This window comes from Urocitellus parryii, chromosome 13, assembly GCF_045843805.1.
Source record: "Urocitellus parryii isolate mUroPar1 chromosome 13, mUroPar1.hap1, whole genome shotgun sequence".
Classification (NCBI taxonomy): Eukaryota; Metazoa; Chordata; class Mammalia; order Rodentia; family Sciuridae; genus Urocitellus; species Urocitellus parryii.
Genome location: NC_135543.1, coordinates 59,746,735 through 59,766,198, shown reverse-complemented (window position 1 = coordinate 59,766,198; position 19,464 = coordinate 59,746,735). Strand labels below are relative to the sequence as shown.

The window sequence follows — 19,464 nt, the reverse complement described above, 5'->3', positions numbered from 1 at the left end:
ATTCTATGATCATGTAGGAATTCAACTAGATTTAGATGTCACTTCCCATGGACCATGACAGCTTCCCAGATAGGCTATCTATCTCATCATCCCCATCTTCGCGCTCCTCTGATTCCCGACGGTGGCCTAAGACGCAGTGGAACTGAAATGCAGATGGTCTCAGGTCCCCTTCTGCTTTCACAGGGGAGGAAGAAAACTGAAGAGATACACATCCACCAAAAACAAGTGAAGCTGTAGAAGGCTGTCCTCTCCTTACAACTCCTTACCACTAGGCAACTCCCCTGACCAAGTATGACTTAGGAACTGGAGAGGGCGGGGGAGTGGCTCAGGGTGCAGTCCCCTGCACCACCCCAAATAAACAAACAAATAACAAAAGCTGGAATTAAAAACAGAGCCAGACTCTTAGGAAACAAAAACAAGGAGACATGACATCTGACTTGAAATTATCAAAATATTCATTTTTAATACTAAAAGCCATATATCAGCACTCCATTTTTTTCAATTTTTGATCATTAACGGGCATTGAATTCAGATGTAAGAACATGGTCTCCTAGACGGAAAATCTACTCACCTAAAACTGATTCTATTAGTTTCCCATAGAAGTACAGAAGTCTATAAGAATCAACCATGTGCCCCCACACATTGCATCTGTAGTTCTAAGTTTAGGGCTTCATAGGATGTAGGAATTTGAGAGCCACTTCACAGAAGGACAGAAGCACACTCAATATGCATGTGCCCTTGTCAGCCTGAGCGTGCACCAGGGCGCGGGTGCCTCCTGGGGAGCAGGGTGGTGCATCATGCAAGGAGCGGTATCGGGCACCTCTGTGCTGGACAGATGCCACCTCCGATTGCACCTACGTTCGGTAAGCAGGCTGTTATAGAGTACGTGTTCCATTTTTATCGCACGAGGACCATCAGCGGTTTATTCCACAGTCACTCCTCAGAGGTTCAGCCCTCCCCTGATGTGCGCAGGCCCACAGCCAGCCTGGCTGGCCTGAGCCCCATGAGTCCTGCAGGAGCCGGGTCTTTGGCTTGGCACTCGCTATGGCACGCAGCCAGCACCGCTCTTCACCGGGCCATGTGCATTCTGAGCAGGGTCCAAACGGAAAGGAAAGGCGAGGCTAGGCACTCCAGGCGGGCGAAGGTGAGGACCACCAGGAGCCCTGCGGCTGCGCAGTACGTGCTCAGAACTGTGCCCTCCAGGGGGAGGAAGCACTTGGAGAGGGCATGGTCTCTGGGCGTGAAGCTGCCCTGGAAAAGAAATAGGAAGGTACTCTTTCTGCAGAGGACTAGCACAGCAGCCCAACTTAGCGCCAGGGGAAAGTCTGCCCTGAAGGGGTCTCTTGGTGAGGCTGGGGCAGCCCTCCCACCCGAGACCAAGGGATCAGGGCCTTCGGCCTGCGCTGCCGCCACCTGCCCACACAAGCACTGGCAAGAGGAGGTGAGGCAGGCGTGCCTGGGGGAGGGGATGGCCATGCGGATGGATCTCGCCATTCGCACTCACCCCGGAGCTGGGGGCTCCCACCAAAGAATGGGGGGCGCCTGATACAGATTCAGAGCGCGTCAGAGACCAGGGAGCAATGGTCAGCTTGGAACAGGCAGATAAGGGTGTTCTCATGCCACTCCATGCCCACACACGCATGCCCACACTTGTCCACAGGCTACTCTCTGTTTTTTGCGGTGCTAAGGATGGAAGCCAGGTCCTTGTCATGCCAGGCCAGCGCTCCGCCCCTGAGTCACATCCCGGCCCCCACGGGCTTCCCCTGGTCGCCAGTGCACAGTGTGGAAGGACAGTGGAGAATGTTTTCATACACTGGGAATTTGACAATACGAGGGTCCCCCACCTTTCATGAAGTAAAGCACCTGCCACAAAAGCATCCGTGAGCCAGGCGCAGGATCCCATGACCAAAAGCAGGGTGTGGTCACTCCAGCCGTCACTGATGGACCAACACTGTCCATCAGCCGCAGACGCGGCAGCACTGTCTGCCGGGGCAAACGAGTGCGTTTGCAGAATGAGACAATCGAGTGTTGGTGACAAGTGACAAGATCTTGCCTCCTTAGAAAATGTCACACTCAGAGTGTGACATGGGCAAACACTGCCCTCTGCACGGGGCAAGGCACACCCAGGAGATGCTGCTTGCGGTAACTGCCCCAGGACCCAGCTCTGCTCATCTGTTCCCACGCAGCTGCTGGGACGCGGGAGAGTGACACACCATGGTGTGTAGGAGGCTCACTGATTTCTGGCTTTTGTACCTTCTTACAGATTGCAGCAATTAAATAGTTGATTACTGTGTTGACTTATATACCTATGAAAGCTTTCAGATGAAAATAAACTTTCACGTTACCATGATGAAACTGGGGTTGTTTCTGTTCCGCCAGCTGAAAGACGGGACACTGATCTCGGGGACACCCCCGCGGTGCAGCACCTCACAGGCGCTGTGCGTGTGGCCACTCAGGATCAGGCGTGGCCGGAACCACCACAGCAGCTGGGCCCAGGGGACAGACGGTTAGCGTTTACTCCGCGTGGACCGCCCCCCGTCCCTGCCCGGCGCCACCATGTACTGAGCTAAACACCCAGTTGCTACAGAGGATGGGCTTATTTTCTCCTCCAAAAATAATCTTGCTTATAAAAAGTAAGGCTTGTTAATACCCAGCCTCATAAACTCTACTCTTCTCACCCCAGGCTTTACATGTTTTATTTTTATAAACATTTTTACAAATTTATTTCATATTTTCCATAAATATATTTAAATAGAAATTCATTCACTTTCAAGTATAAATATGAATCTTATATTTCATTATCTATAAATGCTATTTATGTCTTTATTTGTTATATATATATATATATATATATATATATATATATATATTTAAGAAAGTACATTTTTAATTAAGACCCTAAAATTTTGACTCTAAGTGCCCTTTACACTCCAAAATCCACTTAAGTTTATGAGAATGACTGCAAACAATAGCCGAGAATGTTACAATGTTCCCAAATGGAGAAAGGAGAAAACGACTGCAGAGTCCTCCAGGGCCCCCGGTCCTGTGCCCCGGCCCCCACCCGGGTGCCTCCCACCCCTGACTAGCCACGATGCACAGGGTAAGAAAGCAGGGCCACCCTGGCATGGGGTCCACCCACTGGCACACCTTCTGTGATGCCTCCCGAGAAAGCACGTCGTACTTCTCCTGGAAAGGGATGTTCCTCTCCTCCGGAGGAGCCGCATCTTCCCCAGAGCAGTTGGCATCGCTGGCGCGATACAGCGGGTAGTGCTGCCAGGACCCGAAGAGGAGATGGATGTAACTTCAGGAACCCCCAGTGGCTTTGCCCAGCCCGGCTCCCACCGCCCCAGCTCACCTGCAGGAGGATGGGGGCGGAGGCGGGGAGCTGCTGCCCACCTGCACACTGGCTGGAGCCTGGCACCTGCTGGTCAGAGGTCAGCCGTTAACCCAGCGCACCTGCCCGAGGCAGGAAGGGAAGGGGGAGCCCAGCAGCGGCAGGCCTGTACCCAAGGACCTCTCCTACCTCCAGGGAGCAATTCAGTCTTCGAGAGACTTCAGTGAGTTCAGCCTCTACTTCAGAACAGATGCCGCAGCCGTCCCCTTCCAGCGCCACACTGTTGACCATCACAAAACTGAGGCAGACAGGGTGGGCAGGTCAGGCCAGCCACACAGGCCTGAGCTCCTCTCCCCATCATTCCTCAAGTACCACTGAGCATCATGGTGGGAAGAACCAAGCCAAGTCACTTCCAAGTCCTGCCAGCCGTGTGTACAGCATCCGAGGCAGTTGCTCCCAAGACTTGGCAAAAGGATTTTTAACCATAAACTAGTAGGAAATCCCAGACGGCAGAAGCTCTGAGCTCAGGCTGCCTGTCTGCTTGTCGTCTAGCCAGAAAGGCGTGTCCCTGGGTGAGTTACTTAGCCCCTCTGTGCCTCACCTGTCATGGTGGGGTGAGAACAGTAAGCCCTCCCCTCAGTAGGTCAGTAGACATAGAGACCTCCCCCTCTCCAGGTGCACTCAGCTGGTGGCAAGGGGTACAGGTGCTAACTGCAGCTGGCAGGGCTGGGTAGTGCCAGGCCCAGACAAGGCCACCCCTCCATGGCTCCTGCACCTACAGACCCCCCACCCCCGGACTTGCTTTGTCTCCCATGCATACACCACCTGGACATGGAAAAGGGGCCTGTCAGGAATGACTGAAACTCAAACAATGAGGCCGAAACATGAGGAGCGTGTTTAAAGTTTCTGAATCACCAACAGGTACTGTGTCTCCATGGTGACACAGCAAAGGAAGCTACCTGCTAAGGCTGCCCCCCTCCAGGCAAAGGGAGGGAAGGGGAACAATTCAAATGCTCTATACTACCCATGCAGGCACTTGACAGAGAGGGTCTCACTGGACAGCCCCCATCAGCTGGGTCGGCCTCAATCAGGAGTTCTGGGCACCCACAGGAAACATAGCCAAAGAGGAAACCCTCCTCTCCCAGCCCTCCTCTCCACTGCGTCACAACCAGAGTGGTTTCCTAGCCTTGTCTTGGTGCTGCAGACACAGATCAGAATGGGTCCAGATGTTGGCACTGGAGTGGCTTCGAAGAGGGCCACAATGTGAATGGCCAGCTCAGGGTTGGGAGGTTCGGTCTAAAAGCCAAGGCTCATGGGAGCTGCAGGAGTGCCCCCAACACGAGTGCTCCCAAAACTCCATGATGATGGACATGAAATAAAGACACCTTTGCAAAACGGCTGGTGAAATGCAGGGACACCGCACCCACGGCCGGGAGGAGTCTGGCGGTTCACTCTGGGTTGCTAGGGAAAACCTGGGTAGTGTGAGGTCTCCTGTCAACTCCAGGGTAACCAGTGGCCAGGACTGGTCCCACAGAGGGACCCTTATCTAAGACACCAGTCCAACAGATAGTGGGTCTAACTGAACAGGGTAATCACCTTCAAAAAGGAAGTCTCTAGGAGTGTAGCTGAGAGGTAGAGCTTGCTATGAGCAGGCCAGAGGCCCTGGGCTGGGCCCCAACACCAGGAGGGAGGAGGGGGGAGGGGACAAGGAGGAGGGGGGAAGGGAGAGGAAGGAGGAGGAGGGGAGATGGAGGAGGGGGAGGGGAGAGGAGGAGGGGAGGGAAGAGGAGGAGGGGAGGGGAGGGGAGGAGGGGAGGGGAGGGGAGGAGGGGAGGGGAGAGGAGGAGGGGAGGGGAGGGGAGGAGAAATGGAAGGGAAGAGGAAAGGAAGGGAAAGAGGAACAGGAGGGGGAGGGGAGCAGCCTCCAAGGATTCAGATCTTCATAAGAATTCACGACCAATACTCACTTTACTCCTTTCCAAGAAAACAGCCTATCGGAGCTGAACACCTCCTCAAATCGTTTTACTTTGTAGGGGCTCATCCTATATTCAGTTGTCAAGAGAAACATTTTTTCAGATTAAGCCATATCAGAACCTTGGAGTTATTCTGAACATTGCAAGTAACTTTGAGGATCTGAATGTCACACTAGCACCTTTAGGTGAGAGATCCAGCTGACCCCAGGCTAGAGAAGCTCAAATCTTAGCTCCACTACACACCCTGAGGCCCCAGGCAGGTTACTTGGCTCCCAAGGACCTTGTGTCCTCATTGGAGCAAAGAGTGAAACAACAGGCCCCAGGAAAGACCAGGGGATTACCACAGGGAAGAAACCTGAGCAGGCTCCTAGGAAACACTGCAGCCCCACATTCCTGTGAGCTGTGCAAGTCTCAATGGTCTTGTTTTCTGACTCCTAAAGAAAACAGTGTGGCCACTGATTCCTAAGGGCACCGTGCTTCGTTCCTGCAGCAGACACTAGGTTAAGGGTCCCTGAGCAGCTCACACTCCCAAGCTTGGTTGGAGGACAGGCTCCCCACACAGCACAGGTGAGGCTTTGCCCTGCATCTCAGCAGGTCTGACATGAGCGCAGACCTGGGCTCTGGGGAACAGTGACTTGGTGAACCACTTACTCGTAGTGAAAGCCAATGTCATGGTTGCCCGCGACCACCTTCAGCTGCACATGACCGGGGTGTCTGAACATTTGCCGAAAGCGTGCCGTCTCCTCCTCCCAGGCCTGGGGAGACAGGGTCACTGCTGAGGGCCCAGAACCCTCTCTGCCCACAGCTGAAAATTAACTCTCGGGTCCAAATCAGATGCTCATAAAGCTCAAAAAATTGGGCTGGGGCTAGGGCCCAGTGGCAGAGCACTGGCCTAGCACATGTGGGGCACTGGGTTCAATCCTCAGCGCCTCATAAAATCAAATAAATAAAATAAGATTAAATTTTAAAAAAACCTTTGAGTTTTAATTCTTCATAATACCTCTTTCCCCAAGACTACTACAATAGCTTTCATCCTTTATTTAATTTGATGCCAAATCTTAACAGATGGTCTCTTCCCCCATCTTTAAACACTTTTAACTGGCAACTCCCCCCAATTTTTGGTTCAGGCACTTGTTATTCCAACGTCCCCAGGCACAGAGCCCCAGGTCAAGAAATGAGGAGAACAGACTCCTGGGAAACGCTGACTCTTAGGTCCACCGAGACAGAGGAGGCAGACAAGACCTTTATTACAATAAACATTTCAAGTATTCTGACATTTATGTTAACTATTTTTACTTGCTTTGTCTGGCTATGTTACCCAGGATGGCCTCCAATTCCTGGGTTAAGTGATCCTCCTGCCTTGGCCTTCCTAGGAGCTGGGACTACCAGCACACACCACCATGCCCAGCTCCTCCTTATTTTTATAAGGTAAAAATATCAGTTGGATGAACACCCTGGGTGGGCCAAAAAGAAATCAACAAAAACAAAAAACAAATCTATTCTGGATAGTAACAACTTTATCCTAAAAATGTTAAATACAGTATACGATTCAACATAAAGAAAAGTGCTAGATAAAGCCCTTCCTTTACAAAGAATTCATGGTAACAAATGGTATTTAAATTTAGAATAACAAATCTAGGAAATCATAAGATGTTGCTCTTAATTTGCAAAAGCAACATATAATCTAATTGAATAACTAGTTGCTATTTACATACAATACTTCCATTATCATGTTTAAATAGAGCCTACATTATAACAAACTTGCAATTCTGTAAACAGTAAGTTTCAATCACACCTGAACCAAGTTGTACCACTGTTCTGGGAAATACCAATGAATTTATAAGAGAGATTCCCCCAAATAAATCCCTTCAAAAAACCATTAGTGACTGAACATTTTTAACTAAGCAGCAGGAGGAATCTTTCATTCATCTCCAGAGTATCATGAGCAGAGCCTTCAGCCAGCTAAAGGGAGAACAACCTCTGTGTCTGATTTACTGAAAGGCTTACATCACACCAATACCCAGGCACATGTCTGGGGCCCTCTGAAGGAAGAAGAACCCCAAGGCTCCTTCTAAGCCGCTCACTTAAGAAAGAAAATCAGAGGAGAGTAGCAAAGAACATTTGTAGCACAATTTTCATGATGTAGCAACTAAATAAAACAGGACTGGGGTGTGGCTTGGTGGTGCGATGCTTGCCTAGCATGTGTGAGGCCCTGGGTTCCATCCCCAGCACCACTACCACCGCCACCAAAAAAAAAAAAGTGTCCCATTAGGTGTCCATTTCAACATACATTCTGTGATTTGGTGACCAATGAAACAGCAGCCATCCTGCCCACTTTTCCCTTTTCCAAGAGGTTAACAGGACTGTGAATTCAAGCCAAGCAATATCTGGCCATCCACACATTTCCTACCTAGACAAATACAAGATCGGGAACCTAATTCAAGGTTAGAATTGTGACCTGGACACAGGGGCGCTCACCTGTGATCCCAGCTACTCAGGAGACTGAGGCAGGAGGACTGCAAGTTTGAGGGCAGCCTCAGCAACTTGGTGAATTCTGTCTCAAGATGAAATAAATAGGCTGGGGATGAAAACCAGTGGTAGAGCACTCACCTAGCATGCGTGAGGTCTGGGGTTGGATCTCCAGCACCACAAAAGTAAAATTTGAAATTAGCATTATACACGAATTCTAAGATTCTTCAACTACATTTCTAGTATGAGCACTAAGCAGTATATCCACGTGGGCCAGCACAGCTTCCTGGCCATTCTGCACTGCGGAGGTGACTCCCCGCGCTGGGTGAGGGTGCCCGGGTCCTACCTTGGAGGAGCTCCACTTCCCTTCATCAAAGACGTCCCCCAGAATGAAGACGACTTCCGGCTGCAACAACCACAGAGCAGTCTGGAAGGCCCTCTCCATTTGCCATTCCCTTGAGGACAACAGGAAAAAATAAGCCGTCAAGATGCTCCTTGGCAGAGGCTACTTCTGTCTTCCTGGCCATTTAACAAGTGAAGCCAGGGCCAGGCCTGGCTCAGTGCTGGAGCGCTGGCCCAGCAGGAGGGAAGCCCTGGGTCCTTCCCCAGGTCCACAAAGACTAGACGAGTGGGCTGAGTGCTCCCACTCTCCTTCCACAACTCCATTCTTGCTCTCCCACTCTCACACCAAAGGGCCACTGAGTCTGAGTCTGACTGAAGTGGGGAACACCCAGGCAAGGTGGCACATGCCCATCGTCTCGGCGGGAGCATTGCAAGTTCAAAGCCAGCCTGGGCAACTTAGTGAGACCTTGTCTCAAAATAAAAATAGTTAATAAAAAGGGCTAGGGGTGTGGCTCAGTGGTTAAGCACTGCTGAGTTCAATCCCCAGTACCAAGAGAGAGAGAGGGAGAGAGAGAGAGAGAGAGACCTCAGCTTCAGAGTTGAGGTCTCACTCTGGCCTGGGACTCGTACCTCTGCTGATTCGCAGCCACTGTGCCCCCCACCTTCCTTCTTTCTTCACTCATCCTTGGGGACCTCGCAAATCACCCACCTGCCTGGCCCAAGTTCACCCACATCCACAGCCCTCTGGGCATGCTGCCTCTTGTTAGGATGATAAGAGTCGAAGGGCACAACATAGGGTAGTGAGAGAAAGCAGCAGGGCTCAGGCCAGGAGCAAGGAGAGCCCATCCCTGAGACGCAGAGCTGCCCAGCTCTGCCCACAGACGGAGGAGGAGCAAAGCACAGAGTCTGCACAGGGGAATATGACTCGGCCCTGGGAGGAAAGTCACCCTGAGCCCTGGGCAGCAAGGTGGACCTGGAGGATCTTCGTGCAACACCAGAGATGCAGAATGACTCCATCTGCATGTGGTGTCCAGAGCAGCCAAATCCACAAGCACAGTGAGAACAGCGGTCACCAGGGGTAGGGAGCAGAGGGGACAAGGAGCTGGTGTGTCATGAAGAGAAGGTTCTGGGAGGAGGGCAGGACAGCTCCACAACAGCGCGGATGTGCTTCGAGCCACTGTGTGCCTACCATGGTGGGGACGATTAGCGGATGCTGTGTGCATCTCACCACACTTACACACAGGCTTTTAAAAAGCCTGCTGGTGGAAAATCAGAGGTCCACATTGGGGAGACGGGTATGACCCTTCCCCAGGGAGCCAGCACACCCCTGAGGCCCAGGGGACTCAAAGTCACACACTGCCCAGGCCTGCCCTCCCCACCTGGGTCACGCCCACCTCCCTCACAGCTGCGAGGTCCTCCCCGTCCTGATGGGGGGCCAAGGCCCTGGTAACCCCTCCGACTCAGAAAGCCCACCAGCAGCCTAGATCTGAGTCCCTCTGTAGGACAGATGTCCAGTAAACACTAAGTTCAAGGGAAACTCAAATGTCCCCAAATGCCCTTCTTTGAGAGAAAAATAAGAGTAACTCAAAGCCACTCCACCTGACCCATGGGGACAGGGCTACCCCTTTCTGCCTACAGAATTCCAGAACACAGTCCTAACTTCACCTCTTACCTTCGCAACTTGTCCAGCCAGTGGCCAGTTATTTCCCCGAGCAGGTGGGTATCGGCCAGAAACATGGCCTTTAGCACAGGGCCCTGTCTGCCTGGGGCTGGAGTTCCCACCTCCGGCCAGCGGCACCAGAAGATGACGAGGTAATAGATGAGAAATTCACAAAACAGGAGAGAGGCCAAGGCCACCACTGTGAGTTTCCACAGCAAGGACCTTTTCCTCCTCGACAGGCAGAAACTGTGTCTCCTGAGCCAGCGCGTCAGAGCCATGTCTCCATCAAGAGTTCACCCTGAGAAGGCCGTGGAGCCCGGGGAGCGGGAGGCAGCATCCGGCTCGGCTGTGTGCCTACAGGGCAAGGACGGGACTGGGTTAGGTTCCTCCAAGGGCCAGTATCAGCACCTCCCTCCAGGAGAACCCACTAGGGCCCTGGGACCAGCCGACAGGTAGAGCACCCGCCTAGCACACGGGTCCTGGGTCCCAGCCCAGCACACAAAAGCAAAGGGATAAGCAGAACCAGTGACCCACACAATCCCAGCCACATTCCCGTCTGGACTTCAACACTGTAGTACACCCAGTGTCACAAGATAAACACTGACTCCTTCGAGTCTCCCTACTTCCGTGATCCTCCCACTAAGATGATCAAAAAGTATGTGTGTGTGTGTTTTTCATGTTTTCTGTGGTGCAGGGGTGGAACTCCAGGCCTTGGGCACCCTGTCAAGCATTCTACCTCCAAGCTACACCCCAACCCAAGAAAGTGGAATTGGACAGATACAGGAGACACCGTGGAAACCCATCAGGAAGGTGTATGCTAAAGCCGGGATCTAATGGGAAAAATGTAATCTGACTCCCAGAAGAATTCACCTCAACCACCCCGGTGATCTTAAAAGTCAACAGGGTCCTAAGCCCTGGGATGCACTGCTTTGGGTGTGACCCCCACACTAGGACTCGGCTTTTCCTTAAAAGAAGCATGGACAACGTGCTTCAAAGTTCCTAGTGATTCATCTCACACTGGACAGAGGCCAGGAGCTCAGAGCCACCCTCCTGAATGTGGATGCTGAATTCTGCAGCTGGATTCTGTTTTCACAGAAATGGTTTCCTCCACACATTAGACTTGAATTAGTCTTTATAAGAAACTTATGTACAGTGGCTTCACTTTGGGGTCCTTAAAAATGTTGATGGATTCATTCTGAATTTTAGATGAACTTTCCAGCCTCTAAAGACATTGTCTGTTAGCCAGGCATGCCTGTCATCCCAGAGATGTGGAGGCTGGGGCAGGAGGATCACAAGTTCAAGGCCAGCCTCAGCAACTCAGTGAGACCCTGTCTCAAAACAAAAATACAAAGGGCTGAGGATGTGGCTCAGTGGTTAAATGCCCCTGGGTTCAATCCCAGGTACCAAAAAGAAGAAAAGAGGCATCTGTGTTTGAGACTCTGAAGAGCCACATTATGTATGAGAAGACACCCTGAGATGGGCTCTGAGAGATCCACCTCAAGGTGCTGCAGCTCGGGTACAAGAGGAGACTCTGAGAAGAGCAGTGACCCACAGGGCTCAGTGACCTGTCAGAGAAGCCCCGAAGTCTCAGGGGACTGAGCAGGGACAGTGAGACAATGGCCAGCAGCCCCGAGGGAGTCCACAGAGGGAGAAGGTCCTCTTCTGCAGAACTTTCTCATGTGAGTCCAGGAGCTTCCCCTGGCTCACAGGCGTGGAGTCAGGAACACCCTCACATCCACTGGGCCAAAGGGGCATCTCAGAGAAAGCCAGTCTTCAAGATGGTTTCACATTTGACCACAGAAAAGGAAGGACAAACCCCAGACCCTTACAAAACTCCTCGGTTTATGTCACGGTGGTATTCCATGACAAGTAATCACGAAGATATGGAAAGTCTTCCTGGAGCAGAGTAAGGCCCAGCCGCCTGCACGTGGAGCCATCATCCAGAGTTAAGGATGTTCCTGCAGAGCGGAGATTCCTGCAGGACCTGGTCAGTAGGGACATGGCCATTGCAGCAGCCCACAGGAGCTCCGTCGCCAGGCGCCAGCCCAGCCCTCAGGGTCCACATGCTAGACCTTTCCTGCCCCACCTGAACTTCCTCTTCCCCTCTGTTTTCTCCGAGTGGAACCCCATGGGCCATGAAACCAGAATCACCAGGAACCTTGTCCTCCAACCAGGGACACCTCTGAGATGATGGTAGGCGCAACACAGCAGTGTGAGCCAGGACTGGGCCAGCGACTGAGGATGTGCAGCACCCTGCACATCACACTGCCACGAAATTCTAGCGCTGAACCTGAGAGCCATGAGCAGAAGATTGCTATTTTCCACTCCACCTGTACCAGGCACAGGGTGCCCATGCAGCCAGGCCCGTGGCCTCTGTACCAAGTACAGGGGCGCCCCTTCAGCCAGGCCCATGGCACCTGCCTGTCATCCCAGCAACGGGCAAGGCTCAGGCAGGAGGACTGCAAGTTTGAGGCCAGCCTTGGCAACTTAGTGAGACCCTCTCTCAAAACAATTTTAAAAGGGGGCTCGGGGTGTAGCTTATCGGTAGCACAACCCTGGATTAAATCCCCAGTATCGAGGAGAAATGATGGTGCCAGGCCACACTGGTGTGGAGCCATCGTCCAGAGTTAAGGAGATAAGAGAAGAGACAGGCTTCAAGGAATAATGACAGTGTTCCTTTTAGGGCACCCAGTGGCCTTTGTTTGATTAAATCAAACATACCCAAAGCAATTACTTTGTCTTAATACCTCATTTCTTTTAAAAGGCCTAGAATCTCCTAGTCCTAAAAGGGAAGCCCAGAGCAGTAGCTGAAACTCCCTGCGGCCCTGAGACCAGGAGGAGTGTGAGGAAGGCGTCCTGCCCCCGTAGGGCTGGGCTTAGGAATCTGCGAGAAGCTCAGCAGCTGCACAGGTTTCACATCCCCAAGATCAGACACCAGAAGGAAACTCTGACCACTGCTCTCTCTTCCACACCCACTTCTTTTCTTTTCTTTTTTTAAAATACTCTTTTTAAAATTGTAGTTGGGCAATACCTTTATTTTATTTCCTTATTTTTATGTGGATTGAACCCAGCACCTCACACAAGCGCTTTGCCGCTGAGCCACCACCCAGCCCCGCTCTTCTTTTCATCAGAGAACCCTGGAGCAGTTATGAGTAAGAGGAGCAAGCACCTCCCAGGTGGGAGGGGCTGCAGGCCAGGAAGGCGACTCTGCCCCAGCTGGAGTTCAGGAGCCAAAGCCACACAAAACCCGGCATTCCCCGGCATTCCACTGCATTCCCCGGCAACCTGAGCTCTACCTGACCCACTCAGCGGGACCCAAATGGTTAGCCACCCGCAAGGAGGCCATGCTGCCACCAAAAAAAAGGTGAGGGAGGTCCAGACCTCAGACTTCTGGGTTCTTTTTTTCCACAAAGAAATAAAAACTGTCCCACAGAGAGTCTTCCAGCCAGAGACATGGCCAGCAGGAGAGAGAGAAGAGGAGAAGGGAGAGACATGTGCTGATCTGGAGTTTCTCCACAAAGCCTAACACCTGTGAATCCACGCTCTGTAATAATGTGATCATTTAACAGAATAGAGAAACGAAAACTGTATTTAGGCAACTTCTGTCACCAGATCCTTAAACAATTGCTTTTCCTTAAATCTTACAAAACTCCTTTTCTTCCTCTACCCAACAACTTACTGTTAGTACTTCCAATGTTGTCTGCAATGTTATGTCCAAAACACACCCTTTACCTCCTGAATTCATAACAGGGCCCCGGAGGCTACTTTGACTGAAGGTATTGACTTCTCTGCTGGGCTCTGCAGGCTCCTGATGGGAACCTTGAAGCAGGACACACTTGGCCCAACCATCATTCTGCTGCTGTCTCCCTTTGCTATCTGAACTTGGATCCGATTACTGATCGACTCTGAACCTAAACATGGTAATCCCTTAAGGAGAGACTGTCTAAAAACTGGAAACCCGCAGTTGGTCAGCCCTAAACTCACCTAATCTTGCTCTCCCCAATTCAAGGCTGGAGGCACTGAGATAAAGAGGAATGAAGGTGTGTCCAAGATCTGCAGAGACATCATCAGCGGACAGCAGCTTTCAAGACCACCTATTCTAGACCCCTGCGGCAGCCGCTGGAACAGGCAGGCAGCTTGCAGGCAGATCACCCGATGCTGAGACTGCCCCCTCACTAGGAGTAATAGGACTATGACAGTCCCAAGGATGCCCCTAAGCAGGAACCATCATCTCCAGATGGGATCCGATCAGGCAATGAGGACTTCAGCACCTCCCAGGACCAGACCTGAGACAATGACCAACCAGACCACAGTGTGAGCAAGACCCTGAGTCAAAGACCCCAACTCTTCCCCCGTCTGACCCTGAAGCTCAGGTCAGTGCCCTGGAGACAGGCTGAGGATGCCTGGCCCCTGATTTCCCAGGAGAGCTATCAGAGCGAGACTCCTCGATTCCTCACCAGCACTTTTCCCACTTCTCCTTTGGGGCGAGAGGTTGCACCTGGTGTGTTGGGGCTCCCCAATTGAAGCCCCCTGGTTTGGGACGATGGCAACAAAATGAAGACAAAACCATCTGAAGAGTTGATAGGGATAGAGAGAGGGATCATTCTCTCCCCAGGAGTGGCACCAGCAAGGCTGCCGGGCCCTTCAAAGGCCTTTCAAAACGAGCTTTAGAAAATGAGAAGTCAGCCCTACCTTAAGGGTAAAAGTGACCTCCTCATTGCACGCACCTCCTGGGCCAACTAGAGGGACAGCTGAGGGGATCCTGCTATGGCAAGCAGGAGCTACGCAGACACTCCTGACGGGAAGACCCCTGCAATGCAGCCCTGCCTTCTTGGTAGGAAGGAGGAAGCAGAGCTCTGTGTACAGCTAACAGCTCGTTCCTCTTCAAATATTCTGCCTCCTGCTGTGAAGACCCACCAGCAGAGACAAGAGCCACACTGAATGGACGAGAAGCCAGACCTGCAGCCCAGCTCTGTGACCTGAGGCAGGCTGCTCACCGCTTCTGAACCTCACAACCTACAACACCAACCTCACTGTGTTGTGCAGATTGACAGAAATAATCTACACAACTGTTCTTTTCTAAAAATAATTGTGTGTACGTGTGTGTACGTGTGTGTGTTTGCATGTGTGTGCACGTGTGTGTGCAGTGTGGACAACTGACACTCCAGTCTCTGCACACCTAGTATGTGATCTACCACTGAGTTACACCAAGTCCTGTAGAGCCTTCTACAAAGCAGATGTGTCAGGATTTGGTTTGGAGGTAAACCTCAGCATCCAGTGAACCCCAAAGGGCTTCATGCAATGATGCTCAATTCAAAGGGCCAAAATGGCGGTGGCACACACCTGAATTCCTAGCAGCTTGGGAGGATAAGGCAGGAGAATCGTGAGTTCAAATCCAGCCTCAGCAACTTAGTGAGACCCTCGGCAACTCAGAGAGACCCTGTCTCTAAATAAAATATAAAAAGGGGGTAGGAGATGTGGCTCAGTGGATTCAATCTCTGGAACCAAAGGACCAAAATGGAGTTAGGGAGAATGAAAAGGCTGAGGACTGAAGACAGCTTAGAGGCTGTGGCCACCCAGCCGAGCAGTTCCTCAACTTCCTGAGTCACCTGTCATGTGAACCTTCAACTTTGCCCCAGCCAAGGCTCTAGACTTCCACCCCTGCACAGCGTGCGAGTAAGTGAACGTGCCACTCCCGAGCCTGGCTCTTACAGGACAAGAAGAGAAATGGGCCTCTTTTCCTGAGACTAAGTGACCAGGGATCTGGCCTTCCCCAGAGCTAAGGGAGTACTTTAGGCCCAAACAGGAAAGATGGGGAGATGTGGGCACTTATCTCGAATCATTAAACTGTACAACTAAAAAACAAGAGGTTTGGACAAAGAGCACACACTGTGTGCTACTCTCCCTATGATTAATGAATGAATGATTCTATCCATACTAGGAGGATTCCTGTGTTTGCTGCTGTACTGGGGATTGAATCCAGGGTGCTCTACCACTGAGTTACACCCCCAACCCTTTTATTTTATTTTATTTTATTTTATTTTATTTTGAGACAAGACCTTGATAAATTGCTGGGGCTGGCCTCAAACCTACAATCCTCCTGCCTTGGCCTCCAAAGCAGCTGAGATGCCAGAAGTGCATTAGCAGATTTGGGATTAAAAATCAAAATTACTTACTCTATTACTTATTTCACTTTAAAAGCTCAAGTTGCCAGTTTTATTATCAAATGATAACCCAAGAGAAACTTCACCATCATATGGTCTGTATAGTACCATTTGAGCTGGCCTAGGATTGCAAGTTAACAGGTACCTCTCTGGACTCCTCCTGACAGGTGTGCAAACAAGACAGCCAGACTGGACAGTGAAGGCCCCGAAGGCCCTCTTCAGAACTGGAATGCTGACCTTGTTATGTTCTGATTTCTATCACATATACACATTTTACTCCTATTGTCCCATGACAACAACAACAATAACAAAAAAGCAAAACATAAATCCCAACTTGTTAATATCTATCACAGAACTTTTCAAAAAGCTTAAAGAGACTCATTACTGGTTTATGAAATCAGTTTGATGATTTGAGACCATAATTTTTAAAAACTAAAATAACAATAGAAAATACTAGCTTGTACAGTAGGGACAAGGTGTAGTCAAGTTAATTTGATGAAACTTCTGTTCCCATTTTAAAACACCTGTATCTATGTGTACTACTCACAATACAAAACGCACTTCACTCTGTGTTAAGGGTTGGGGATTTAGCTTGGTACTCGAGTGTGGGAGACCAACCTCGCACATGACTGAGTCAGAATCCCCGGCTGGGTGCTGAGCTTTCCCCATGACCTTCTTGGATTCAAGGGACAGTGTCTTGTGCATAGGTATGTCTTGCTACAGCCCCATGGGTGAAGCTATGCTCACCTGTTCCTTTGTAATATAACCCCTTGCCCTGTTTAGGATAGAATCTTCCATGGAAATGCCTTGTGTGTGTCCCCTTCTCTTACTGAGCCCTTGGGTGTGGCCTACCCAGATGTCAGTCAACCTGCTAACAGTGGACATCATGAAAATAGACTCAACTCCCTGAAACCTGACCCCTTGCCTCACTTGAATAGCTTCTCTTTAATAAAACAGCACGTGTGCTCTCCCTCTCTCTTCCTGTGGACCCTTAAAGTCAGAGGAGCCCGTCACAGCGACCCCAAAGAAAAAGGTATTTGTGTCTCTTTTGTGGTTATTTTGCACAGCCCAGTTAGCCCAGTTTACCTGGAGTGACCCCTGAGCCTTTTAATCACAAGAACAGAAACCTGGCACTCAAGTACTTGCCTAGCATGCTGGGGACCAAAGCTTGGATCCCTAACACTAGAAAAAAAAAAGTGTAGATTTAGATTTAAAAGGAAGCCCTCACATAGGACAGGCTATATGGGCAATGACCAAACAGACTGCATTTTATCCTGAGACTCCATCATGTAAGAAATACTTATCCCTTAAGAAAGCCCGGCTCTGTACTCATTAATAGTTACCTAGCATAGCATACTTGGCAACACAAAGTAGCAATCCTTATACAATGTAAAATTGTTCTCTTTGTTTCCATTTTTCTTGGGCAATGTAGCTGGTGGGGGGGGGGGGGGGGTAAGCCTTCTGCACAAGGCCCTGGATTCCATCCCCAGCACGGAAAACTACAAGTAAGTCTTTCAAATTATAAAATACTTATGTTCAGAAAGTATACTTCATTGTTCTATACTGCCCAACACATAGAAAAAAGAGCTGCAAATGAAAGTAAAGTATTTTATCCATTGACTGACTTCTAACTTCAAAGCTAATATCCAAATCCTACTCCCAATAGCCTGGGGGGAAAATAGCATTTAAATACACTAAATGTGTAGTTTCTTCTCTTAATTGTTCATTATCTTAAATACATTATTATCACAATCTCTCCGATGGCTATTTGCATGTGAAATCTTTATTATATAAGAGCATTTTTATTCAATCTACATGGATAAACTACAGAGCGAGAGGCCCCTACAATTTAACATACGACCTTTAGTCATCCAGAGTTTCCAGCAAATAACTCCTTACTGCTTTTTCCATAGGTTTATTTTCAACCCCAAAGGACCATAAAGTTCCATTTTGCAGTGATAAAAAAATTAGCTATGACCCTTGAAGTTCATCCTGACAAGAGGATACTTACAAAACCCCAGGGCGCCGGGACCCCGCGGGTCCCCGGAAAGGCCAAGCCCGGGGGTTCTGCTGTCCCACGCGCCGCACCAGGCCAGCCGAGGCTCGCAGCTGGGCGGAGCATCCCGCGGCCTTCCTGTTTCCGCAGCGCCTCTGCAATCACTGTCGCCAGGAACCCACCTCCGCCGCCCCGCCCGCCGGGGAACCGAGTCCCCGCGCGGCCCACCCTTCCCGGCCCGGCGCCCGTGTTTCGGAGCGCGGGCTGCGGAGGTGGCCCGGCCGTCGCGCCCCGGGCCCCGCGGCCGGTGCTCCCGGAGGAAACCCAGCTGTTGCTCCGCGCGACCCCATAGAACGGATCAAAATAAAGGCACAAGCGTACCCGGGCCGCGCCGTCCTCGCCGCCCTCCTGGGCTTCCGAGGCCCGGTGCGCGCGGGCCGCGGCGCTGGCTGCCCCGGAACCTCGGAAGTCGCTGCCCAGGGCGAGGGCGCAGGAGGGAGCTCGGGAACGTCCCGCGGGACAGGGCAGAGCGAGGCGAGGCTAGGCGCCCTCGGGAGGTCGTGGGCGCCGGGGACCGGCCGGTGGAGAGGAGCCCCGGAGCCGAACTGTCCGCGCCGCGCGCCCGCAACGGCGGCCCCCGCGCTCGCGCGCTCCCGCCCGGAGCCACCAGCACGAGTGACAGCTCCGGCCCGGGTCGCATCCCGCCGCGAGCTCCTGCCGTTGCCCACCCGGGGCACGCCCGGCCCCTCCGCCCCAGTCCCGAGGCCGCGCGATGGGCGCCCTGCGCCTGGCCCAGCTGAATGGGCCCGGGGCCGGCTGGCTACAGACCCGAGTCGAGGAGTGGCCACCTTGGCAAGGGCTGTTGTAAAATGTCCCTTTGCTTAGGAGGTTGGTTGAAGGCCCTTCACTTGGGCCTGCACAAGTGTCTAATGGCTAACCGTTTGAGCGACCTTTCCTGTGTGAAGGCAAAAAAGCCACCCTGGGATGGACTAAGGCATCCGTCTTCCGAGTGTGCGCCCAGAGACCAGCCTGGACATTTACGCATGCCCAGACCTGGCGTTTCGCGTCAGTTCACCGCTTACCTTTCCCCTCACCTGCCACCCCTGCTGCTTCATCCCGTGTATGTTCCCAAACTCTAACTCTGGAGGGTGGATTTGAGCCTGGGGCCCCCTCCTCCACACACTTGGACGCCTACCTCGGGAATAAACTCTGCAAAATTGATGGCTTTAGAATTGGCATGCTGGGCGACAGGCAGAACAAGGCTGGAGTGGTCACCAAACTTATAAAACAGCGAGTTAATAAAATAAAAAAAATTTGAGAAAACTATTTCTGAAAATAGGTAAATATAGAATAGTTTAACATAGACCACAATATTTTGACCTCTTTTTTTTTCCCCAAATAGCATATCGAATAAATAATTCGCACTTTGTCAAATTCACCACAATAAACAAGATTTTTTTTTTTTCAGTGCTGGGTATGGAACCCAGGACCTTGTGAATTCTAGACAAACACACATAACCTTGAGC

The 19,464-nt window shown here is 51.3% G+C and overlaps 1 protein-coding gene across 4 annotated transcripts; it reads right to left on the bottom strand.

Annotated features, from left to right (window-relative positions):
* Nucleotides 1–437: 437 nt before the first annotated feature.
* On the bottom strand, nucleotides 438–19,224 carry Mppe1 (metallophosphoesterase 1). 4 transcript variants are annotated; one of them, XM_026415501.2, is made up of 10 exons: nucleotides 18,877–19,224; nucleotides 9,791–10,132; nucleotides 8,123–8,231; nucleotides 5,959–6,062; nucleotides 5,302–5,376; nucleotides 3,524–3,632; nucleotides 3,356–3,424; nucleotides 3,148–3,270; nucleotides 2,346–2,486; nucleotides 438–1,251 (listed from the first exon to the last, which is right to left on the bottom strand). In XM_026415501.2, exons 2-10 carry the CDS (start codon nucleotides 10,054–10,056, stop codon nucleotides 1,069–1,071), a joined length of 1,179 nt encoding a protein of 392 aa, XP_026271286.2. In that variant the 5' UTR covers nucleotides 10,057–10,132; nucleotides 18,877–19,224; the 3' UTR covers nucleotides 438–1,068. The 4 variants fall into 4 exon arrangements, with proteins under 4 accessions (XP_026271286.2, XP_026271285.2, XP_026271284.2 ...); XM_026415500.2 differs by lacking the exon at nucleotides 18,877–19,224 and adding an exon at nucleotides 18,320–18,855; XM_026415499.2 differs by lacking the exon at nucleotides 18,877–19,224 and adding an exon at nucleotides 17,954–18,067.
* Between the last annotated feature and the right edge of the window lie 240 nt (nucleotides 19,225–19,464).

Coding starts and splice junctions, on each gene's coding strand:
- Mppe1 (XM_026415501.2), bottom strand. CDS start 10,056: ATGGCTCTGACGCGCTGGCTCAGGAGACACAGTTTCTGCCTGTCGAGG. Junction 2,487..3,147: donor CTCGGGAGGCATCACAGAAG/GTGTGCCAGTGG, acceptor CCCTGGGCCCAG/CTGCTGTGGTGGTTCCGGCC. Junction 1,252..2,345: donor ACAACCCCAGTTTCATCATG/GTAACGTGAAAG, acceptor TTTCTTTTCCAG/GGCAGCTTCACGCCCAGAGA.